At 54.2% G+C, this 25,925-nt stretch overlaps 1 protein-coding gene across 1 annotated transcript in view; it reads right to left on the reverse strand.

Annotated features, from left to right (window-relative positions):
• RXRA (retinoid X receptor alpha) overlaps positions 1–10,239 on the reverse strand; it is a 94,226-nt gene extending 83,987 nt beyond the window's left edge. Inside the window, exon 1 of the mRNA XM_082775487.1 lies at positions 9,844–10,239. Within this exon, the coding sequence (XP_082631613.1) occupies positions 9,844–9,871 (28 nt within the window). The 5' untranslated portion in view covers positions 9,872–10,239. The remainder of the gene's footprint in view (positions 1–9,843) is intronic.
• Positions 10,240–25,925: the final 15,686 nt, after the last annotated feature.

Raw genomic sequence — 25,925 nt, forward strand, 5'->3', positions numbered from 1 at the left:
GCCAAGAGCTCGGATGGAAAAATCTTTCTCCCAGCGCTCCCTCAAGGTGCTCTCCGGATTTCACCTTTCCACAGCCAAACAGACGCTGGAATTCTGGAAAACATTTCGTCCCCGTGCCGAGCTGTCACACCGAGCGTTTCGATCCCATTCTGAGATGTGAACGACAAGCTCCTGCTCCCCCAGCCCGGCCACGTCATTGTCTTGATGACAAAGTCAGCAAATCGCAAAAATCCCAGACCTCAGGCACGGCGACGGGACCCCCAGCGCCCTCGATGCCGAGCGCTGACCCCGCAGCCCCCAGCCCCACGGAGGGGGGCTCCATCCCCTGGTTCTGAAATAGGGCTGGGGATTAAACCGTTTGTTTGCAAGCCCTCGCGTGCCCGTGATTTCCCTGCTGATAACTACAAGACAGGCCAACGTGTTATTTTTTTGGTAGAGTCACTTCTATTATTAATTTGCGACCTGCGTTCGAGCAGGGAGCTGGCTGGCTTCCCTCTCGCCAGCTGAAGCTTCCCTCCCCGTGCAGGGCTTTTATTCCCAGCCAGGGAATTTAAAAAAAAAATAAATTCCTGAGCCCAGGAATTCCCACCCAGGGCCAGATCCTGCCCTCTGGGTGCTCTGCACCACACCGAAGTCTCTCTGCTCCCAAAACCTTACAGCAGAGCAGCGGGGACGATGCCAGCCGGGGTCTTGCACCAGGTCACCCAGGGGAAGTCGGTGACAGCAAGGGACGTGGGACAAATGCCCTGGTGCCAAGAAGGGGAGCTGGAGGGGGTTTGGGGAGGTTTGGGGAGGCGAGGAGCAGCCTCCCCACCCAGTGAGAAATCCCTGCCCTGCGACACCTCCTGCGCGCACCTGGAGGCCTTGAAACCTCGCCGCAGAAACCAGCACCCGGCCCGGCAAACGGCAGCAGTGAGAAAAGCAAAGGCCAAAAACCCCTCCCGGATTAAATCCGCATCTCCTGACCCTACAAGCAGCAGGGAAAGCCGCCGGCAGGGCGCTGCGTTGCCGTGCCTCTCGCAGCAGGACCCCGCTGCCTCCCCCCCCCCGTCAGATGCTCTGAGCCGGCTTTGGGCGCGTGTTTGGATAAAGTCTCCGACTTTGCAAACAATAGGTATCAGCTGGCCTGGGGCCAGGCTATCTCGGGCAGGGATCACGGCTAAGCCTTCCTAAGTGCTTAAACGGGGGCCTGCAGGTAATTGTCCCCGCGGCCTGACCTCTTCCCCCCGGCGGTGACGACCTCCGGTCCTAAGGCGGCTCTGGGCGCACAAGACACTTCGCCAAGACAAGGGATTTAGGGCTGACGGGTGGCAGGATGGCTTTCAGCACCAGCATCACATCCCAAACTCTGCTCCCCGTCATCCCCCGGCACCCTAATGCCCCCCCACAGCTGCCAGGCACCCCATAACCGCTCGGGGAGAGGCACAAAGCATTAACGCCGCGGCGTGCCCAGCCAACAGCCCGCGATTTGCTTAGGTGTGCAGAAAGTTTCGCCTTCCGACAGGTTTACCCTAACAGGAAGGGAGCCTGGGTGGCCCGGGGAGGTACAGGAAACCCCTTTCTCCCATGCTCATCGTTCTGTTTCCTCTGGATTTCTTTAACCTTTCACACCGGGCCTGATGGATGCCTGCAGATGGATTTTTGCAAGCGGGCACTTTGCTGCGGCGCAGCCTCGGTGCCCAACCGCAGCAGCGCTTGCAGGGAAGCCTCCTCCAGCACAGCAGGGTTTGCAGGGGCACACGCATCCCTCGGTGCCACGTTTGGACCCTGGGGACATCACGTCCAAGCAGGACACTCGCAGTGTGAGGCTGCGCCGAGTTTTGAAGGACCTGAACTGAATTCCCCCCCCCCCAGCCGAGAGGGAACGGGGCCACAGCCTTAATCTCACCTAAAGGGCCTCTTGGGTGGGAAGATTAGCAGCTTGTTTCCACCCTGGGAGGAATCTCGGCGGGCGCAGGAGGAGCGAGATGTCAGACAATGTCAGGAAACGTATCAGCTTCCCAGGAGCTAATGGGGGGGAACGTGCCTGTGCCGAGGTTAAAGGCTCCGGGGCAGCGTCTGAGCACTGAGCCAGACAGACCCCGGGAGCACAGAAGGCAGAGCCGAGCTCAGGGGAAGGGGAAGGACGGGGGTTGATGGTTAGGGACGGATCCCATGCATCCAGACCTCCAATTTGGGGTGTTTTTAACCCAGCTCTGCACCCCCGCAGCCATACCCAGCACAACGCTGCTGCGGGGAAAACCTCTGCAGGGTGACATGGGACCCCCAGCCCCAAGGGACACCCACACAGAGCCACCCCTCAGGCTGCCACCACCCAGCCCAGGGAGGAAAATAGAAGAGACAGCCCCAAAATGAGCCCGGAGAGCTGCTCTCGGGCTCTTTTCCACCGCGCTGGGCAGGTGACCGCCGGGAGCCACCCGCTCGCAGCGCTCCCCGAGCCCCGCGCTGCAGCAGAAGGGCAATGAAGTTGCAAAGGTTATCGTTTCCCTGTTCGACTGAGCATAAAAATCCTGCTCGGAAAACAGAAAAGGGAAAAAAGCAGGAGGGGACCGGCAAGGCGGCGGGGAGGAGAGGGGCCTGCACGGCCCGGCAGCCCCAGCGATACCTTGCCCGAGGCGAGGGAGAGGGCACGGGGGCTCAGGCCAAACCAAAACGTTTCCATTTCGGAGGAGTTTCTAGGAAAATAAAAGCTAAGTCTGTTATAAAAGTTTATCTGCGTGTGCAAGAGAGAGAGCACGCCTGACTACGGTATAGAGATGTCATTATTTTCATGCATCTGCCTTACCCAATTTTATTTAGTTGCTTTCTGCACCATTTCATGCTCATTCTGCTGCTGAGCTAGACAATTGCTTTATAACTCTAGGGTGCAATTTCACTGTCTGTGAGCCACACGCACGCACACGGGGGCTGCGCGGGGATGGAGCAGGGAGCTGCACCTCCCTCCTTCCCTCCCCACCCTGGCGGCTGGGGTTGAAACGTTTCAATAAAAAAAAAAAAAAAAAGAAAAAGAAATCAAAAAGGAGAGAGAAAATTAAATTAAAATGCTAAGCGACTGTCTCTAACGTGTTACAAACCAAGGAGTGTGTCGGGGGGGAGCAGACCCTGGTAGAAGCGGCTCCCCATCAGGAATTAGGAGGATGAACGGGAGAGACAGAGCCCGGCGGGCTGCAGGGCAGAAGCACTGAGCCTCACGCTGGGGTTTTAGGATCGATTGGAAGTCACACTCGAACAAGTGCAGGTCAAAAGGGAGGGCTGGCTCTGCAGGTGCAGCGCTCCGAGACAGCGCTCTCCAACTCGCCCCAGCTCCCCGTGCCTTCCTTTGCAAGGGGCTGGGTGTTCCCAGAGGGTCCCAGCTCTGAGCCGCCAGCCCCACGGGGTTGCCAGGAGGGGATGGGGGCTCCAAAAGCAGCCCCACCACCGTGCACGACCCCACCGTGGTGTGAGCAAGCACGACCTGGTGCTGATACTCCGTTATCTGCCGCCAGCCGGGCCCTGCAGCACCGCGTTAGGGGCCACCGCTCCTCCGCTGGGGGGGCTGAGCCTGCAGCTTCCCCTGCCCGATAAAGCCTCTCCTCTGCCAGAAACGGGGCTCCAAAAGGAGAAAGGGGGAAGAGGAGGGGGTGTTCCAGCAGCCTGGTGAGGAAAGGGGCCTCTCCCAGTGCCATTTCGCAGGACCCCCACCCAAACGCGGGTCCCCACGGCGCAGGGTGGTGAAGCCACAGCGCCCACAAGCCGCCTGCCCCGGTCCCCCCCGGATCCGTAGCAGCTTCCCCAGCTGCGTGAGCTTTCCCCGGGGCCTCTCCTGCCGCTCCATCGCCCTGCTCCTTCCTTCCTTCCTCCACCACCACCACCGTCGCTCTCAAGAGCGAGTCTCCGCCGCCGCACGGGCACGGCCTGCCCGCCTGCCGCCGTCACCTCCGCATCTCCTCAGCACATCTCGGCTCACCCGTGCCAGCCCCGTCTGCCCCGCTCCTTCCGCTCTTGCCTCACCCGCTTGCCGTTGCCTCACCGCGTCTCGGTAATGGGTACGTAGGAGACGCGCTGCCCACAGCGAAATTGTATCGCGGCAGCCCACAGAGTTCACAGCGAAAACTTTCCAGCGCTTACGAGTCGGCCAAAAATGGAAAAAACAATAATCAAATGGGTCTGCCTCGGCGCTCAGAGCCACGCAGCCAGCTGAAACTAGACAGGGCATCCGTCCCTAATGCGTTCCTGGCAGCCCCAGCACAAAGGATTTGCTCCGGAGCTCAGCGGGGCTGTAAACCTCCAGGCAAGGGGGTGGTGGGGCTCCAGGGCTGCCCCTCGCCTCCCCCCCCGCCCTGCTCCCCTTTTTTTTTTTTTTATTTATTATTATTTTTGAAGTCTGTAAAAGCCAAAACTCCACAAAAGAGGAGGCCACGAGAAGCAGCGACCAGATGGGAATCCAGTTACCGTTTTAGTGGTGACAAATCCCAGCGCTGCTGCACCTTTTGCCTCCTGGCTCCGCAGCGATCTCGCACCCGATTCAGCGCCAGGAAGGGGTCAGGGCTCAGCCAGGACCCCCAACTCAAACACTCAGACAACATGATGGGAAGCCCACCCAACAGACCCAGCACCGCCAGGGCTTGGAGAGCCCCTGGCAGCCCCCAGAGCATCTTGTCACGACGGTCACCAAAGCCGCTTCTTCAACCACCAACAGCGCAAAATTGGGCACAGGGAAGCCGTGCACAGGAGGCGGGCAGTGGGGGCACCAGGGGGAGATTGGGGGGCACTGGGTGAGAGAAGGAGGGAGGAAGAAGGATGTAAACCCTGCTCTAGATGCTTCGTAAAACCAAGATTTGGGGCGTTTCTTCTTTACGCGCTGCTTTGGAGCACCCGGCCCACACACACATCACAAGCGGAGGCTTTTCTTTGCTCCCCAAAATCAGCTTGGTTTGGCTACCGAGAGCTGGGACCTTCAAGTGACCACACGAGCACCCCTCGATGGCATCCCCACAAGTGCCAAAACCCCCAAAAAAAAACCTACAATCCCAATCCCTTCTCCCCGGGGCCTGCCTCAGTTTCCCAGCCCGCTCCCGAGACATGAACAGGGCCAGGGGCAGAAGCACGGCCCCGAGGTGCAACCTTGAAACTTTTATTGTTGATCCCAATAAAAAAAAAAAAAAAAAAGAAAGAAAGCAACACACATTTTGTGCTTACGAGTGGTCTGTTTGAACAGGATTATTTTTTAACTCCACGTTAAACAAGATTTCAAAGGAGGAGAGCAGCGTTTGGGCTCAATTTGAACTCTTCCCTCCCTTTCTCCTCGTTCCCTGTTTATTTCAGAAAACACCCTCCATTTTGAAACGCTGCCTTCCCAAAATAAAAACTCAGGTTGTTGCGCTGACTTTCTCTGCTTTCTTCTGAGCAAAAACACTCTCAGAAAAGGCAAGTTCCCACAGCCAGTTTCCATTACAACAAGAGGGCATTTTCCGAGGCTAAATTGCATCTGTCTGAAAATCTTCAAGCAGTTTGAGCCGGCTGGCATGTGTGGGGAGATCCTTCTGTAGGGCTTTTTAAATCCTTATTTGCAATATTATTTTGTCTGCTTCGCGCTGCCTTGATGTTGCGAGCAGCCTTTGGAGAGACACAACCACTCCTCCCTCCTCCCCTGTCCTCCCTCCAGGCACACGCTTTGCTTTGAGGAGGAGGAGAAGAGAGAAAGAAAATAAGAGACAAGCAAAGAGGGGGAAACCGTCAGAAAGCTGCTTTTTGTGTGCGTGTCAAACGTTCAAAGTTATCCCGGAGTCTAGGCTTTAAACGTAATAAAATACAGCTACTCCTGACAAAATCAATTAAAATAAAACCACCCAGGCTGCCTCCCTAATGCTTTGTAGTTGGGCTGACTTGGGAGAGCCCACCTGGGCCTTTTAGGAAGCAATTACGGGGCTGCCGGGTTGGATCCTGCTCCGCCGAGCACCCCTCTGCCCGGCAGCACCGCGGGGACAGACCCAGCTCCGAGGGAAGCGACGACAACTGCGACATGGGGAGAGGCGCTGGGGCTGGGAGCCAGCCATCAGGATTAATTAGAGCCCAATTAGGTTACCCAGCTCCCAGGGAACAGCCCTGCAAGAGCCGGCGCTTTGCCGGCAGCGATTTGAGGCGGCTTTGGTTACACCAGGCTGGTGGCAGGGACGCGCTGGGCATCGCCACCACCTCCGGCAGCAGGAGCTCAGGACATTTAGGACATTGAGAGCAGGAATCATTCCATTATTTCAGGCTATCAAGAGCCTCAGGGGAACCCTCTGTACCCCCTGAGGCACCAGGATGCTCGGAGCACCAAGCACACTAACACAGGGCATGGCCCAAAACCCAAGCCCCTGCCCCATGGTGCCGACAGCTCCGCTGTTTGTTTTTCTTAACCATCAAGATTTAAAAAAAAGGGGGAAAAAAGGATAAAAAGATATTCAGCTGTGCAGCAGGACTCCGGCATATGGGAATCCACCCCTGCTCCCAGAAAACAATACTGCAACAAAAAGGTTTTTAACCCGTTTCTTAATAAATATTTATTTTCGCCTTCGAGATGTGGGTGGGACGAAGGCAGGGTGTATTTTCCAGCAAAATGTTTTGATTTCCCCCCCCCCTTGAATTTTTTTCCCCCCCCAACAGGAGCAAAAATGCCAATAATAATATTTGTAATGAATAACTAAAATTCTGCGGCTTTCTCCCCCGCTCTCTTTTAAATAAATAAAATGCCCCAAACATGAGGAGTACAAACGCGCCCTCAAACACAGCAGGACGAGGCGGAGTAAACTCACGGACCCTCTGAGGATTTATTTAACTGTCACAGCCGAGATCCTGATAAAGACGAAAATTCCTTCCCAGCTTGTTTTGCATGTGTCAGCTGGGAGAGGTCGAGCCCTGCTCTGTGCTTCAGGGAGAGACCAGAAAGCGGCCGTCCTCGCCCTCCTGCGCCCTCGGGGACCCTCGCAGCCCCGCTCAGCACCCTGCAGACATGGGGCAGGGGATTCCTCCCACCCATATGGGATGCTCATGCAAGCCACGGTGCTTTCTGCATCCTTCCTATTCTTTTCTCCCTGCGGATTTGCTCACCTGCCATAAATTCCCACAGCTAAAAGAAGCAGGATCAGGGATGGCACCGAGGTCTCAGCCCAGACACCCCTGATTTTACGCAGCACCCGGGCTCCCCCCAGCCACACCAGGGTGAAGGAAGGAAGCTGAGCCAGGGAGGGCTCCCCCTGCCCATCACAGGATCCCTTTCTTTCTTGGGAACAGGGGCAGAGGAGAAGGAAGCAATAGTGGGATTGTGCAGAGCCACAGGGCGACGGCTCCCAGCGCGGGAGGTGCCCGGGGACGCGCCGTCCCCAACGCAGCCTCTGCCTGGCATCTGCCACCCGCTCCTGAGACCAGCAGGAAAATGAGATACTACTATTAAAAGTGCCCGGCGCTGGCCACGTTTCCACCCATGACATCAGCGGGGTTATCTGAGTCTAACCAAGGGCAGGGCTTGGCCAGGATCCTCCACGCGGTTATCCTTTTTAGGCCAAACTGAGCCGAGATTTTGACGGGGCAGCACCGTTTTGCTCCAGTTCCCCATCTCAGGCCTGTGCCAGCGTGCAGGAACACACCACCAGCATGAGCCCGGAGATCCCCCTCTGTCCCATCTTGCACACCCCATCTCCCAGCAGGGTTGGGAAAACCTCTGGTGCCCTGCAGAGCCAGGAGCGGGTCCGAGCCACCCTCCTGCAGGCAGCAGGGCCCTGCCAGCTCCTGGCACCCTCGCAAGCTGCCTGCCTGCTGCCAGGCCCTGCCTGCCTCCCGTGCTCGAAGCAGCACCAACATCCACCCCTCCCAAACCCTGCAGGATCCCCCATTCTCCCAACCAAAGCCGGATTTTTATTTATTTATTTATTTTATGAGCAACGCATGACCAAAGGCCAGCGGATAAAGTTTGAGCGTGGCTCCCGCAGCAGCACAAACACGCAGCAGACGCAGGCCCCCATTGCACAAACTTCAATCAGCTCCCACGAGCTGTTGAATTCTCTCCCAGCAGTGCAAAGCTAAGCACCCCCAGCTGTCCTGGGGCAGCTGCCTGGGTGCTCCCCCCCCCCCCCCCAGCTACTCGGTGCGCTCGGCTGCCTCCCCTCTCCCCACTAGGAGCATGCACACACCGCTAGGCGAGCAGACAAATCGCTGGGTTTTCATCTGCACCAGCACGAGGAGCCCTCCCCGAGACAGCAGCAAGGTGACACACGCTCCCCCCCCCTCACCTCCCCCGGCAAAGCCAGCATGACTAAGAGCACAGAGCAAGAGCCAGCAGCCGCGGCGCACCAGCGCTCAGGTGCGGAAGAAAAGGCAAAGAGATAGGCAGGGCCTCATCCTGCCCCCACCAGCACAGGCTCAGGCTCTCTATTCCACCAGAGCATGGAAATAGTTAAGGCAGCCACCCCCCCAAGCACTCCTGTGTGGCCACAGACAGGCCATTTCTGCTCAGGGGGTGTGTTTGGGATCATTCCAGGCACCTGCATTTGACCCACCCCAAACCCGCCTGACCCTAACAGCAGGACTGCAGGTGAGATGCTTTGAGCCCCAACAGCAACTTTGGATAAGTCAACGCAGCACCGTTTCCCTGCCTCACTGCCAGACTGATGAGGGGCTCCCTACAGCCACAATTTGGGGGGGGGGGGGGACACAGCTCCCCACCAGCCTGCAGGGCCAGGCTCTCCCTGCCGAAGCCTCCAACGTGCCAGGAGGGCAGGGGCCAGCCCCTGGTTCCATGCGTTTATGCTGCGCTTGGAAAGGAACAACTAAAATTGCATTTCTTCAGAGGGAAGGGAAAAAAAAAAAAAACAACAACCCAAAACAACAACCAACCACACGCTAACAAAGCTTGAGCACAGATTTAAAGCCCAGAGGAGCCCCAGTGCGGGCCAGGGGGGTGTCAGGACAGTGGCTGGGGGTCTCGGGCTGAGCGGTGGCAGAAGGGGCAGGATCTGCTCCTCTTCCTCCTCACCAAGGGCTTGGCGCCAGGCGACTTCGCGAAAACTTTCTTCTTCCCCCTCCCCGAGCAGCGAGCTCTGCAATCTCACTTCTCCCAAAAAGCCAGGCGCGGGGAGGCATTCGCCCCTGCAAGCCACGACTTGACTCAAGTCACCCAAACGATGGCAAAACTCCGGCTGGAAACGGGGTTCAAAATGTTAAACTAAACAAAAAAAAAAAAAGCAGGGAAAAAAAAAAAGAGGAAAAAATAAAGAAAAATGCGCAGGGTCCCAAATGCGCCAGCAGCGAGGGGCGATGCAGGCACAGCCCCGGGACCCCACGGGTGCTGCCCCCAGCCCGGCTGCGCACCCCAGGGAGAAAAGCAGGGCTCGGGAAGGGATAATAGCGAGAAAATCTGGGAGAAAGGAGTTAAAAAAAAAAAAAAAAAAAAAAGCCAAGGCAGCGAGCTGCCAGCCCACCCCCCCAGCAGCAGCCCGGGGCGGTGGGGAGGGGGCTGCCCCGCTCGCGGTGCGCGCTGCCCCGTTTGAAAATCCCGCTTGCGCCCGGCGCCCCTCGGCTCCGGGCCCGCCGCCCCCCGGCTGCGCCTCACCAAAAACAACAACAAAAAAAAAAGCATTTTAAAAAAAAAAATAATTAAATAAGGATGAGAACAAAACAAACGAGCAGCAAGCACGCCGCGCAGGCAAGCGCGCAGCCCCGCAGCTGACACCGGAGGGGAAGCGGAGGAGGGGGCAGCTCGGTCTCTCTTTTTCTTTAATGTTTTTATTTTTTATTTTATTTTTTATTTTTTAAGTTCCCTCCCCCCCCCCCCCCTCCCCTTCGCCCCGCGGTAGGAATGGAGGAGCTTTTCGGCCCCAAACTCACCCAGCGGCAGGAAGTGTTTGGTGTCCATCGCTGGTGCCTAACTCATGCCAAGGGGCTTGGTGGAAAACACACAGCGCAGGGGCGGGGAGCGAAATCAAAGCGAAAGGGGGAAGGGAGGGAGGGGAGAGGAGGGAGGAAAAAAAAAAAAAAAAGAGGAAAAAAAAAAGAAAAAAAAAAACACCCAAGGGAGGAGGAGGAGGAGGGGGAAGAGGAGGAGGAAGGCTCCAGCCCCGCGCCGGCGGCAGGGCGCGCAGACGAGGCGGCGGCGAAGCGAGTTTGGTGCAAAGTCCCAACAATGTAACTCCGCGGCACGGCTCGGCACGGCTCGGCTCGGCACGGAACGGCTCGGATCGGCTCAGCACAGCTCGGCTCCGAGCCGGGGCCCGCGCAGGGGGGAGCGAGCGCCGCGACCGCCCCGCAGCGCCCGCCCCGCGTAGCGCAGCGCCGCCCCGCGCCGGGGGGGTCGGGGGCGAGGGACGGGAAAATAAAGTGGTGGGAGGGGAGAAAAAAAAATATAAAAGGGAGGGGGGGGTGCCGGGGAGATTGGGGGAGAAAGGAAATTAAAGGAGAAAGGGGTTTGGGAGGGGACGAGGAGGGATGGGGGAAAGGGAAAAAAAAAGTGGTGGGGGAAGATGAAGTGGAAGGAAAATGGAAGTGGGGGGGGAAGGAAATAAGGAGGAGTGATAGGGGAAAAGGGATGTGGGGAGGAAAGGAAAAAAATAAGGGAAGGGAGGAAAAAGTTAAAAGGAAAAGATGGGGGAAGGAAAAGGGGTGTGGGGAAGGGGAAAAAAAAAGCAGGGGGGGAAAGAAAAATGGATGTGGGGGAAAAGGAAATAATGAAAAGTGATAGGAAAAGGAGAAAAGGGGATTTGGGGGAGAAAAAAGAAGAGGAAAAGAAAAATGTGGGGGAATGGAAAAAAGTGATGAGATAAAAAGAGGATAAAAGGAATGTGGGAGGAAAAGGAAAAAAGCAATGAAAAAATGAAAAGGATGTGGAAGAAAAAAGTGATGGGAAAAAATTAAAATAAAAGGGGGAAAAGTGATGCTCAGAAAAGGGAAAAATTAAAAGGGATGTGGGGAAAAGCAAAACTTAGAAGTGAGAGAGAGGGGAAAAAGTTTAAGAAGTGACATGGAAATTAAAAAAAAAGTGATGTGGGAAAAAATATTAAAAACAGGTGATGTAGGAAAAAAGGAAATAAATTTAAAAAGTGATGTGGAGGAAATGAAAAAATAAAGTGATGTGGTAAAAGGAATAAATTAAAAAAAGGAGGGCAGTGCCTCCAGGTGCTGCTGGGTGATCTCAGGGGTCCTTGCAGGGGGGCCCTGCACAGCCACTGGGCAGGGGGGCACGGCCGCCTCCAGCCTCCCTCAATGGTCCTGGGCCTTTCAAGGTGGCACATTGGTGACTCCATGGACCCAAGCACCCCTCCGACATGAAGCATCACAAACACCATAGGGCTCTTGATGGCCACAGCACCCATAGCGAGAGTGGCACAGTTGCACAGGACACCTTGGTGACACCAGGGTCGGGGGCTCAGGGTGCCCCCACCATCCCACAGGGCCAGGCTCCCCTCAGGCTGGTGTGGCACATGCAGAAATCACCGTGACACACGCTCAACACTGCTGCCACCAAGCATTATCTGCAGCCGTGGAGCGCTTCTGAGCCTCCTACCCACCCCGATTTATCCTTTAATTGGCAAAGCTTCCCAGGCCGTAAATATTAGCACTCTAGCACCTCCTCCTATAACAACAGCCTCTTATCTCACGCTCAGTGCCATGTCCCAGTCTGTCACCCTCAAGCCCTTATCAGTTTCCCTCATACCTACTACTGTAACACCTAAATCCACGTAGGGAGGCCCAAGGAAGGCCCAAACACCCAATTTTTCCCAAATCCAGCCCATTCTACACACATCTGCCCTGCCTTTCCTCCTGGGTAGGCCGCTCGATGAGGGGTGCCCAGCAGGCCCCCCAAGTGAGAGTGCCACAATTCGTCAGCGTTAATTAATACAAGGACAAGAAAAATGCCAGAACGACCCCTCTCGCATCAGAGGCAAGTGGCTACAAACCCACACGCGGAGCTGCAGAAGTTAAAACAAAATAAAACATCTTGGATCCTTTTTATCCTCTGCTCCTGTAATTTCAGCATGTCCAAACAGATTTCGGAGTGTGTTTATAACTGGTAACTTCGTTTGCTCCCGGGCTGGGACCTTAAATGCCAAGTTTCATCTCCAAGTCAGTTTTTATGGCGGAGTTGCTTTAACTCCCGGGAGAAAAGGCCCAAAAGGAGGCAGGTGAGGACGCCGATGAGAGCTGGGGCTGGTCACAGAAGCGGGGACAAAACCTAAGAGAGGGCTGGCATGGCAAAAAATCACAGACCTTGTGGCTACCTGCACACAAAACACCGACAGTCAACCCACAGAAATCATTCCCCTGATACACGCTGAGGCTGGTGGCTGTGTCTGATAAGGGAAAGCACATCTGGGGGCAGTGCTCCTCCCAGGCCTCGCCAGGGCAGCTTCAAGCTGCCGCCTGCCTCTGTCACACAAATGCCATTTGAGTCATCGGTGCCGTAACAGCCTAAGGTAAGTGTGGGCCTTTACGGCTTTGATCGAGCCTACAGCAAGCAGCCGGGCTGCCAGCCGATGGAAACAGCTCCTGCTGCCACGTAGCACAAGGGGGGACCCAGCCCCAGAGGCCAGGATCCCCCAAAACACTTCGGTGGAGACCCACAGCAGGTATCGGGATCGTCAGACCCAGGGCTGGAAATCCACTTTTTGTAGGCTCTGACACAAGAAATTGCCGTAACTGGGACATTTCATGCTCCTCTCCCATCGAGCTGTTTAGAGCAAATTAAATTTCTCCCTAACCAGCCTGTAACAGTCCGCGTTAGATGTGGATCGAAATGTTAATTGCAGTGACAACAGGTCTGATCCTGCAGCCCTTATTTGGGTAAAACCTCCCACAGAAGCCAAAGGAATTTTGCCCCAGAGAAGACAGCTGGATGCAGTCCCACGTTTCCAGTCTCTTGAAGATGCCAGAAGGTAGCAAAGATTTCTGTGATGTTATGAACCTTTTCTTTCCCTTTTCCCCCCTACCCCACCTCCCCTCGATTCTTTAATGCCCTATTAATTTAATAAGCTCCGCCAGGCTGCCTGATGCTGTGCTTGACCTCAGCTTTGCATTTCCTAGCAAAGGACTCAGATCATCAAGGTGAGGGGGTTAGGATAAATTTTGTAGGTCTCCGGCTTCTGCTCAGCAAAGGGATGCTTGAAGGTCCCATACTCTCTCAGCAAACTGCTTGGGGGATCCTGTTCTCCCTGCCCTTGGGTAACACAAATACCTTTTAGCCTGGGATCCGAAGGCAGGCAGGTGTATGAGGGGGTGATTTGGGGTCTGCCTGCCCTCATCCACACCACCTGCAATCCCACCACCCAGCTGGCTTTGACCAAGAGGGACACAGCATTCCTGCATCACAAATCAGGGAGGGATCAGCTTCTCCCCCCAGCCCCACACTGTTCCTTCCACACTTGCATGAGATATTTGGGGCCAAGGGACATCGGTGCTTGTGGGCATCAGTAGGAGGCACATGTGGAGTTGGTCTCAGGGGGGATGAGACCTCAGACTACATTCAGGTGGGAACTTGGCATCAGGCCCAGGATTTGGAAATCACAGCTTTATTTTTGAGCAGTTTCAGTTTGCCTTGTCCATAACCCAGAATTATCTGATGGGAGAACAGCAAAACCTGTTGTAATCCTCAACTGCTTCATGCCCTCCTGCACTTTGGGGGAAAGACAGTAAAATAAAATAACAGTATTTCCCTCCCTGGCTGTCTTTTATTTCAGATTAAAGGTAAAATATGAAGTCTGAGTATATGAATGTCCATCCCTGGCCCAGCCAGCAGGCTCCTCCATTTCTCAGACCCATCTTTGAGAACCCCAATGGCTCCAGAAGGTGAGCCCCCACACCCAGGGCAGGCCCTGCACATGCAAACCAGCAAAATCTCAAAATGACAAGGCATTTCTTTAAGTGCTGCAGATTCAAATCCACTGCTTTGTGTTGTGTGTGTGTGTGTTGTTTTTTTTTTTTTTTCCCTTTCCCTCCCAGCAGCATTTAACAGGCTGATGATGTTTGTTTATGAAGTGAAACGCACATGATTTATTTGATTTGCTGGAGCTGGAGAGCCGCATTCCCACGCCAAGGACAGGCAGACACTGCGTTTGTCCCCCCTTTAGGAGGCTGCTCAGATAAAATAAAGCTTTGCACAGTCAGACACACCGCGCTGTGCTTTCTGTGCTTCAGAGCAGGACATTAAATGCTTATTAGAGACCTGTTAACTTCCGAGCCATAACACTGCATTTGGTCTTGTTCGTCCCTGCATACAGAGCAAGCCTTAATAAAGTGCTCCAGCAGTTAAAACAGGTCTGGGGAAGAGGGCTGAGGGCACCTGGGCTGGATCTGGCTTGAACAACCCTAGGGGAGGTTGCTTGCTCTCTGTGCTTTGCTGGGGGATTGAGTTCAACATGTCTCACCTGGTTTGCAGGGACAGTGCTTCACTACTTTGCAAAAAAGACTCAAGATTGAAAGCCTAGTTCTGCCTCTTACAACACCTGGAGATCCCCATTTCACCTCCTCACCCCAACCAGGGCCCAACTGCCAAGGAAGCCCGAGAATGCAATAACTGATGGAAGATGAAACACAGTACACGAACACTGAGACTTACAGCTCCTCAGGGAGAGCACATCGAGCATCACCCATCCAACAAGCGCGACATACACCAAATCCCAACCTGATGCAAGCCAGCAGTACATCAACCAGGTGCTGGGCACCAGCTGAGGCTCATCCTGCCCTGCTAGCCCAGGCAGGAGCTGCTCCAGGACCATCCCTCAGCTCCTGATCACCACCCTCATCACAGATAATCCCAACAACCCGCACCAGAGCTTGGAGATGTGACCCAGACACTCACTCCAGCCTTCTCTAGCCTTTTCCCCCATCCCTGCATACAGAGCACTTTGCAAACGAAGTGTGAAGATAATATGCTTTATCATAGGCATTTATTACTGATTGTTGTATAAATCTCCCTCCATTCACATACATATACATAAGGTGTGTATAAATATGCAGCCACTATCTGGCAGTACCCAGAGTCTTTTTGACGATGTCAGTATAGCCCCCATAAAGATAGTGGGAAATGATTCATAATATTTATATGACAGACATGATATGAACTGTAATAGCCTGTTGGGATCGAGAATATCCATAGGTCTCTGTCAGCCACAAATGTGATTTAAATATTATATATGTGGCAACTGTAGCATTAGTAATATGATAGCTGTTATTGATAGTGGTCATAAAATGCAGTAGTTTTGCACTGAAGAATGTGAAAAATAATCTAGTGGTTTTCCTAATGGTCTTCCCAGCAATGTACTGAAAGGAAGTGTACTTTCAATGCCTCTTTTTTCAATGCCTCATTCTCTCCTCCCCCTCCACCCAAAATTGCCATTGAGCTCTATCAGATTACTGCCTGGGCCATATTTCATTCTGCTGATGTTGGGTGGGGGAAATCTCCTCCTCCTGAGTCCATCCAGGGGGGCAGGGGAGGGCACAGGGGCCCCATGAGGCTGCTGCAGGATGCCCGTGGTGCTGGTGCTTCCCCTGAAGCCAGTGCCAGGCTGAGAGACCTCAGCACCCAAGCAAAGACATCCTGCCACTACTACCCCAAGGCAAAGTGCTCCAGCCCTGCTGGCCACCAGCCTGCCTTCATCTCCACTCCAATCTTTTCTGAGGGCAAACATAAGGGGAAAATCTGCTCACACCAGCCAGTGACCATCACAGCCATTAGCTCCAGCAGCTCTGCTTTGCCTCCATTAGCAGAATTAAGGAAGGATGAAGCTTACCTGAGCGGGGAGCCCAGCTCCAGGTGGCTGCAGCACTCGTGGTCCTGCCTGGTGGGGTCTGCAGGGGGCTTGGAGAGCACAGCCCCCACCCCTCAACACTCACAGCCCTGGGGGTCCTCCAGCATCACCTCCTGCCTCCAGGCAAGCTGCTTTTCAAGGTTTTCTAACGTCTAATGGGGATCAGGTGCTGCAGGAGGAGCTCAGGAGTTAACTCCAGGCACCACACCTGCTCTCACCAGTGAGGTGCCAGTCACATCCCATCACATCCCAGAGAATAAATCAAGGAAATGCCACGTCCTCTGAAAAAGCCAAACTGCAGGCAAAGCAGTGATCAGCTCCCTGGTCTGTAGCCTTAAAAAATAAATTAATTAGAGTTATGTTGCTGTTATTGTGGAGGAAGCCTCTTGTGATCCATCCCCAAGACAGGCTCTCTTTGCTCCCTAGTGGGTGGGAAAGGCCATGCTGCAGGCAGCCCCATCACACCCCCATTTTTGGGGTTTTCATTCCCCGGGCGTATCTGTGAATATTTTAAAGCAAACAGGATGTGCACGGTTCAATTTAACCCAAAGCAACAGACTCTTGCTAGAAAGAAGTGGGCCCGAGGAAGGGAGATGTTGCTCCGGATGGAGCAGGAGGAGGGCTGCAACTCACCCTGGCCTCTGCTCCTCCTCGCTCCTCTGTGGATTTCCAACTTGGACAATAAAGTGCGTTTTCTAGCAGAGAGCAAAAGTGTATTAGAAATCGAGGGTCTGGGGGTGATTTAATGGCAGTTTTCTGCACCGTTTGCATTGCAAAGGGTCTGATCTTCCTCTTCCTCACCCTGGTGGGAGCCAGGCGTTGCTCCAGGGAAAACCATGGGCCTGTTTCTGCTGTCGTTTACACTGACATAAATCAGGAATTTACTCAGTTGAAATAAGTGGAACTGCACCAGTATAAAACCAGTGTGAGATCAGAATTACAGTGTCATAAAAGCAGCATGAGATTAGAATCAGCCTCAGTATATTACAGGGATGGTTTGAGGAAAGCCTAGGGAAATTAGTAATATTGGAATTGGAAAAAAGAATTTAAAAAAAAGGCATGTGATTTCCTGATGATTTGGGAAATCAAATCCTCAAGGCCAGCACTTGGGTTCCTTCCTCCTGCTGAGATGCCTGTACTGGTGAGCAGCTCTGCCAGAATGGTGCTCCTTTATTATTCCTCTGCTGGGTGTAGCAGCTGTGAGACGCTTGGTATGAAGATGCCGTATAAAAATAAACGGAATTGAATTAGGGAAACAACTGAAGTCATTTCTTCTCTGTCCTCACATTAATCCATTTAGGCTGATTCTTTGGGTGCTCCAAGGGGGATTTGCATTATGGCCCTGTCGGTATCCACAGCCCCATCCTCTCCTCTGAAATGAGCCTTGGCACCTCCTAATTTGATGTCTTTTTATTATCCTCATCCCTCCTGCATGGAGACTTTAAGGGGATTTCTGCAGGACAGCCGGCTTCCCCGGCAGCTTGGATTAAGCTGCAATTTGCTCCAAATCGCAACGAGTGACAAGGTCCTAATGAGATTTTGGGGACGTGAATTCAGGGAAGGGAAAACAAATGCTGTCTTCGAGATGAAATAACGACGCGTAAGGCCCGGGGTATAACGAGGAGCATATCAGTGGCAATTTGGTTTGTTAATGGAGCCTGTGCATCGATATGAGGCGGCGAGCGCGCTCAGAGCAGTCGCAGCGATTCCGGCATCACTGACCTGGCAGAGGCTGGGACAGCATCCCAACCCCGTGCGGGTTCTGCTGCCCTAAAATTCTTCCTCGTGTTTCCAGGAGGATGAATCCCAGAAAGTCCCAGGGCCCGTGCTGTAAGTAGGTCAGCCCGGATGCTCCTGGCCGCGCTCTCGCATGGCCCTGCGGTTCCCGTGCCCTGCGGCGAGGATGCAGAGCAAGCAGCCAGCAGCACGAGGAGGGGGGACAGATGCTGCACCCCCCCTGGCAGGCACTGCGGAGGGGATCTGGTGGCACAAATGGTTGTAGAAATGTGGGCAGGGATGGCCCAGACTCCTGCCACGATACCGATGGGCTCCCCATCAGGCTGAGCGTGCTGAGGGACACTTGGAGAGCTGCTCTGGTCTATCCCTGCTTTCCTCCTGCTGAGCCTGTCAGGGCACACTGGGGTGTTCCCACAAACAAGATGACTTTGCCAAGTCTTCCTTGCATTATCCCAGGGAAATCAACATCTCTACCTAAAGGGCACAAACAATTTGCCCTTTGGCAATGGCGAGGTGCCCTGCTTGTCTTAGCTTGGGGATAGCGCTGCAGCACCAAGCCGAGGGGACTGGCTGCGGGCACTGCTGCTGCTTTTCCTCTTCTGTGTTGGTAAAAACCAGAGGCCTCTCTGAATTGTTTGTGAAGAGGTGAGAAACCCCACAGTCACGCTCAGAGCAGGGTAGCCCCAAGGCAGGAGGTCCCATCCTGCTGGGTCCGCTGCAAGGAATGAAATGTGGCTCTGCCCCGCTGCATGAGCCGCACAGTCCTCGTCCTCCTCCTCCTCTACAGCCCAGGGGTTCCTCTGATCCAGCTCCGGTTTCAGCTAGCTGGAATTTCCCTGCAGAAAAAAAAAAAAAAAAAAAAAAACCTCCAGCAGAAAATTCCCACTTGGCTCGCATGGTGCCTGCTGTCACGTCCCACTGTCACCCTGCGTCGTTCCCTGGGGGGCTGTGGTTTGCTTTCGCAGGGCGATGCCCACCCAGACCATTTTCACCCCCCTCCTCAGCACCAGGGGCTCCAGGATGCAGCCGGGGTTTCAGATCCCTGGCTGCTGACACTGCACAGCTCGACGAGAGAGACGCATTGCCATTCCTCTCCCAAAATCCTGCAGGGTCAGGTGCAGGATCAGTCCCCAGCGGTGCTGAGGAGCCCTGGGTGCTTCAATGCCACCGCCGCGGGTGCCGAGCAGCGCAGGTAACGTCCTCTCTTGGCTGTCTGGGAACATCTGTTCTTAATGCAGCTCCAAGCAGCTTTGGATACCACCTTCGTGCGCACCGCAGAAATGCAGTTAATCCAGCCACCGTGTTCTAGGAAGTATTATCATCTTAAGTAAAATTTAAGAAATTGCGGAAATTACAAAAGTACAAATCCAGAGGTAACAGCATCCATACAAGGTCCTGCGTGAGCGGCTGGCAGGAGCACTCGCTGAGATTCACCAGCACTCCCTGCTTCTTTTGTAATATTTCTGTTCCTTTTTAAGGTTATATTTGATTCCGGATTTTCCCCACCTGGCACTATCCTTGGTGTTGGAGTTGCTCCAGACTTGTCCTGGGCTTTTAGAAACAAAGCAGATTTTACAACTGGGAAAGATGCCGTGCAGCTCTTCTCACGTCGCTGTGGAGGACATGGGAAGGCAATAACCAGGACAGTTTTATTTCCCTTGACCACTTTTTCTCAAGGATCAATAGCTGCAGAGGTTTTTGCCAGACGAGCCCCCATGAAGTATACCTTGGCTTCAAATCGGATCTCCCCAAGCTGAGGACTGGCTCGTGCTCAGTGCCTCGGCAGGCAGTGAGTCTGAAGCTGGTTTAGACGTGGTTCTAGGCTTTGTACAGCTCCAGGTGGCTCTGATTGAAAGGCTGCTTTTGGCACTGACAGTAGGTGATCGTTCCCCAGCACAGCCCAAACACCTCTGCGGCATGGGCAGTACCCTGGTGCGGTGCCAGCCCTCGGGGCTCCACGGGAGCCCAGCATCCTGCACCATCAGCGAAATTTATCCAACATTTCGCTGATGCTCCAGTTTCTCCATCAAGTGTTCCAGCTTTAGTAGGAGACGGCGTTAAATAAAAGCACTTCGAAAGCCAGGGGGGAAAAAAGAAGCGATGGGACCAGAGTGGGAAATGCACCCATGTGTGGAGTGAGCCCCAGGCACACAGCAGCTGGCAGAGCTCGGCAGCACCCAGCTGCACCCATGGGCCCACTACTCCCACTGCTCCCCAAAGCCAATATTTGTTCCTTTGGGTGTACACGCTCGGTTTACAGCACTGACAAGGCTTTTTACTGACTTACCAACAAGCGGAGCCCTGTGTGCAGCTGATCCGGGGCAATGGGAGATGCTGGGCTTGCTGCGGAAGCAAAATACAAAATAAAACATTATTACAAATAATAATGCTGCTTGGGAGCTGCACTACACGAGAGCTCAGCATTGTGATTATTGCTTCATTACAGGGCTCTCTCCTGCTAAATCTTTTCTGTTATTAAAGCCGGCTCAATAGGGTCCTGATCCCCGGCTGAAACATCAATATTACTAATAAATAGAAATAACAAGTGAGGTAAAGGGCCAGACAAGAATGACCTGCTTTATGAATTAATGTAGTGAAATCTGGCCATTTTCCTATACCCTTTATATACTACAGGCACACATACGAACTTCATACCCATTTATTGGACATCGGTGCACTGAAATAAAGCCCGAGCAGTGCTGTAACCTAATTACCGACTTGCTACGAGGTGCCAGGGAAAAAGTCAGGAGCACGCATTGCACACACCCCTGTGGCATTCAGAAACACTCACTGTTTCTCTCACCGGGTGAAATCACCTCTTTCAGCCAGGCTTGTTCTCAAAGATCCCCTCCCGGCCCCAAAGTGGAGAGCGGAGCAAGCGGCTGCAGCGTGCGAGGTGCTTCGGATGGAGCCGGGAATCCTTGCTAAGGGAATTTTGGCTCCATTTTCAGCTCCCCGCGTGGTGTTTGGGCTTTGTTAAGGAGCAGGACAGGGGGGATTGTCGACGGGAGATGGGCAATTCAACCCATCTCTGCCCGAGGGTGAGCGTATTCCCCATGCACACGACTGCATGTGCTCGTGGCTATATATAGCCCTCTATATTTGTCTCTATATGCACGTATGCAATATATCCCTCTATATTTGTCTCTATATGTACATATACAATATATCTTTCTACATTTGTCTCTGTATGCACACACACAATGGATCTCTCTGTATTTGTCTCCGTATGTACGTACACACATATCCAGACAGACACGGAGAGGGATCACGTGCGCTTCCCTGTCCACCCGTAATTCTGCCCTGTGATTTTGGCATCCCGGGGGATTATTATCGGGAGGGGTGAAGCCGTCGTGGCCGTGCTGTGCTATGTGATATGGCACCATCGTCACAGCAATGGGGTACCCAGGATGGATCCAGCTCCCAGAGATGCCAGCTGCACCGGCTTTACACCACCGTGGCAGCAAGAGGGGTCCGGCCCCTTCTCCCAGACAGAGACACGGCGTTGCCTCCATAATTTATAAGCTATTCAAAATTTATCGCTGCCAACAAACTCCGACTACGGAAGGGTTTTAAATCCTTGTTAAGTATTAAAGTGGAAATACCCGTGCGAACACGGCGGGCGGGCAGCAGGGAGGGGGCAGCCGGGTGCCCCCTGCCCACCCACCACCGAGCCTGCCCAGTGCCCCCGCAGCACAGGACCCGCTGGGATTCCTTTTATTTTTTTATCCCATCCTTTTTTCTTTATTTTTTCCTTTTTTTTTTTTTTTTTCCTTTCTATTCCCCTTTCTCCTCTGCCATTTTGCCAGGCAAGGGAGCCCCGGGTCAGGAGCAGGTCGGGGGCCAGCCGTGCCCCCCCCCCTGCTGCCCCCTCCCCAGGACAGAGCCCCCCAGGCTGACAGAGCCATACAAGCCCTTGTCACCCGCCGGTGACGAATCGGCCTGGGCTGACACCGAGGGATGGAGGAGGCTCTTCCCGTGCTGCTGTGGGGCCGAATCGGGCCCCGGGGGGCTGAGGGGTGCGGGTGGTGGCACCGGGCAGGACGGCGAGGTGGGGCTCAGGTGGCCGAGCCAGGGACACCCTGAGCCGGGGATGGTGTTTGGGGTCCGGGTGGGGGCAAATTTAATAAGTCCTACGGCGGCCTCCTCCCAGAGCTCGGCTTAATGGGATGCCAGAGACGACAGGGTTGCCTCTATCTGCTCATTCCCCGGGCCTGGGGAACCATCCATCTTGCTCTAACCCTATTTTAAAAAAATATAAAAGGAAAGAAAAGGAGGGGGTGGGGGAGAAAGAAAAATGATAAATCTGTTCAGGGCTTTTGTTTGCCTGTGATTCCTGTAAAGGACAAAAAAAATTGAAATAAAAGCCAGGCCCATTTTTCCCCCGCTCGGTGTTGCCATGGGATAGAAAGCCCCCCGTTCTCAGGAGTGCAGTGCCTTTGGGGAGGGAAGAAAAAAAAAAAAACCTCATTAACGTTATGAGTTGCATCTGTTCCCCGGGTCTGGGTCACTTCCAGCCCGCCAGCTCTCCCGTTGCCTGCCTCCCCCCTCTGCGTGCATTCCCATCACTAGCTCCTTTGGCCACCCGTGCCCTCAGCAAGCAAAGGGGAGCCCTGCACCCCCTGCTCGGGATCCCACACCGCAGCCACCGTGCTGTTTGCTGGGCAGGAGCAAGATGCAGGGGCTGTGAGCATCTCTGCAAGGAGAGATGTTCATCCCAGGTTGTTGCTGTGCTGGCAGGGGAGGGAATTCATGTTTTGGTGACAGCGTGGGCAGCAGGAGCTGGAGGAGATGAAGCAGGACACCCGTACTCCCTACCTCCTGCTGGGCCCACTGGGTCTGCCCAGTGCAAACCCTTCTCCGAGCTCCCTCGCCGTGCACTCCAGGCTCCTGGGCTCTCCCCACTTCACAGCAAGAGACAATACAGCCAGAAGCAGGGCAGGGAGCAGGGGATTTTCTTACCCGGCGGTGACTCCGATCTACCCAGCTCTCGTTTCCAGGCTATTTATAAATGAAGCTCCAGGCTCGTGGTGTGCGCCGAGCCCCAGCACCACATGCATGGCTTCCCCTGGCTGCTGCTGGGAGAGCTTTTGGGATGGATCCTGTGCCATGCCCAGCTGTGCCATGCCATGCCACACCGTGTCACCCTGACTAGGGACACTCTCGGCAAGTCCAGGGCTCAGCATGGGCTTGCAACCATGGGGAGGCATCCACCTGGTGCTCCCGGTGCCGCCGAATTCTTCACTGGGAAGCCAAGCAGCAGCTGTGCCTGCAAGCCACGAGGAGAAGCACGCACAAAAAGCCTGTTCTGCACACTCTGGGGATCATTGGGTAACACCGAGGCTCGCAGGTATCGGTTTGCTGGATTATGTGCAAAAGGTTTCACGGTCTTTATTATAAACACTATAAATAGGTTTGTGGTTCTTCTTTGAGTTTGAGAACAAAAGGCTGTTTCATTATCATTAAACTTGCGTTTGAGCTGCTCTGTGACTGGGTGTCTGGCTTTTTATTGCAAGCCAGGACTTTCAAAAGCTCCTTAAATGTTAATGTCACCTTTAAAACAACAGCGGTGAGGCCTTTGATCAGCAGAGCCAGTCACTTCTTGCATCTGAAGTCAGAACCAGCCACTGACTGATCTCGGGGTTTTAATATTTCCCCCTTCCCCTGCTGACCCCCGACAGCAGGAGAGAAGCTGGGCTTTGATCACACCTGATTTTTTAGCCATTGCAAGGACCTGTGGCTTAAAGCAGACGTTCAGAGCTGGTTTTCCACAGCTCGATGTGATGGAGGAGAGCAGGGCACGGCTGCCCCAGCCAGCCAGCACACAGCTGGTCCTGCAAGTCACCCAGCCACATTGTCCCTGCAACAGGTTTGGGGACAGGAGAGGGGTCCTGTCCACCCCAGGTATTGTGGACACCTAAAATCTCCCAGGAGATAGGCATATTCCTCCTAAAGATAGGCCCAGACGGCCACCAGCAGCATCCCCAAGTCTTCTCTGCAGATCCATCCCTGCAACTTAGAGGCCAGGGATGGATAGGACCACCTCAAAACCTTTCCATCCTCATGGCACCAGCATTTCCTTCGCCAAAAATCCACACCGAGACTTGCTCAGCATCACCCACTGCCCTTGTCCCCGTCCCCTCTGCTCTTTGACTCCGGCTGCCCCGTGCATGCCAACGCTTCTGGCCACCACCTCTGCTGTGCCTGCGTTTGTCGAGCTGGGGAAAGGGTCACACACACTGCTCCGAGAGCAGGAGGGAGCCTAGCGCCCGAGGAAAGCACATTTCAGGTTCGATTAATGCCATCCACAGCAAAGGCGGGTGTGCGGGTGCCGGTTCGGGTACAAGGATATGTTTGCAGAGATAAGTGTGAGTGTAACCTGATGACACAAGTTGCCTGCTTTCAAATGTCAGGCAAAGTTCATGCAGCCCATGTGAAACGAGTTAAAATTTAACAGAAATCTGCAAAGTGTTGCGTTCTAATTGAATCCATGATGCGGACGGGAAGCGTGTTCAGACACATCCCAAATTTGCCCGAACCGTAATATTCTCCTTGAAAAGGGCCGATTTCAGGGAGGCTGCTGCTGCTAGATGTGTGTGCACCCCCCTCCTTCCCCTTTCTGAGGGAGAAAGCTCGGCCTGAAAACTTCTGAGTCATTCTGCATCGGTTTTGATGTGTCAAAATCGCTTTAAAAATCCCAGCCGAAGCAGCAGCAAGGAGAGCTCAGCTCAGGCACATGCAGACGAATGCAAAGAGCTGCAAAGCTGCAGCACGCCAGGCTCCACGCGGTGCCCGGCTCTCCTCTCAGCTGCACCCTCACCCTCGGGAGGCAAAAGGCTTTTTGGCTTCTTGACGCGGCGATGTGGCTTTGTGTTGTTTTTCCTCTTTGCTGGCTGCTAATTCTCCCTTTGTCCTGGCGTGGTGGGGTGCAAGCCGCTTAGGGCTTTAGAAATGGAAAGTTGCTCTCTTGGTTTCGTGCTCCATTTCCATGGCGGTGGCAGCAAGCTCAGCCCCGCTCTCGCTGCAGCCCTCCCTGGTCCTCGAGCCAAGCAGGCAGCGGAGGCCAGATGGGAGCAGCACGGCCCATCCCTGGGCTCACACGGGGTGCCAAGACCCTCTCTTAATTGCTCCCCCTTCTCTTAATTGGGCAGAATTTTTTTCATCTTTTTTTTTTCTCCCTTTTTCCTATACTTTGGGAGCCAAATCCAGCTCAGGTCCTGCGGCACAGACCGGAGCACCAGCCACAGAAACCACTGCAGCACAGCAGGGTGGAGAGTACAGGAGTGATGAGCACCGTGCTCCGGCTCACCTGGAGGTTTTTTCCCCTGCATTTTCCATTTAGGGAGTTTGTTGCACCACCATATTGACAGAATTGAGAAGAAAAAATAAGTTGATGCCTGTCACAGGCTGGACTAACCGAAGGCAGCAGTGGCACGGCCACTGGGATCCGGGTTTGGGAAGCAGCTGCTCCCTCCCCAGCACCACTCTGCCCGCACAGCATCCCCATGGGATGGCTTTGGGTTATCCCCTGCCCCTCACGGGCAGATTAAACCTCGGTGCTCCCTTGTGATGCTGATGGTGTGCTTCTTGCTGTCCCTGCCGGCTCCCCGCGGGGCGCAGGAGGCTCGCAGGAAAGCTGGAGGTACGACAGACCCTTGTGCGCTCTACTCTGCAAGGGCTTTTCATAAGAGAGCTAAAAACAAATTTAGCACTTAATGCTCTGAAGAGTAAACACTTAAATGCCCTATCATCTGCCCAAGTGCTTTGTTTATTATTCAGGGAAGCCAAACTGAAGCCGTTTTCCATGGAGATGTAGTACCTCCTTCAGATTAGCCTGCCTAATTAGATCCTGGTTGCACGGCGCTTTGCTCGCGAAGAGGTGCTGATGAGGGGAGGGCGAAAAACTGCTCCCAGGTGCTGAGCCCTGGCTCTGGCTGCCTGGGCACCCTGATGTGCTGGGCACCATTTGGAGACAGCCTGGGAGGACTGGGAGGCTGAGCATCCCCAGCTCTGGGCCAGCCCTGGAGGGGACAGGGACAATCCCCAGCCACCAGCTGAGGATGCCTGCAGGTACAAACTGGACCTCAGGCAAGGGGTGGAAGCTTTCCATGAGTTATTTGTCCCTGGGCTTAAAATGAGGAGGGAAGAAGCCGGTTGAGGTACTAAGCAGTGGCAATTGCCACTCTTGAATGGTGGCTGCCGTGAGCGGTACTCCCCGAAGCATAAAAACTCCGGCCTCCCATTTATAAGCCATTAAAGCTGTTACATCCCATAATGGACATCCTCAGGTGAAGGAGACAAACAACGGAAAATGCTGAAATGCGGCCGCCAAGCTAGACACAATAACAGGCACGGCACAAGAAGGATATGACACGGGGAGACAAACAGGAGCAGAATTTATGTCACCGGAGATTACAAGGGCATCGTATATCA

Source organism: Aythya marila (genome assembly GCF_965140915.1).
Source record: "Aythya marila genome assembly, chromosome: 19".
Taxonomy (NCBI): domain Eukaryota; kingdom Metazoa; phylum Chordata; class Aves; order Anseriformes; family Anatidae; genus Aythya; species Aythya marila.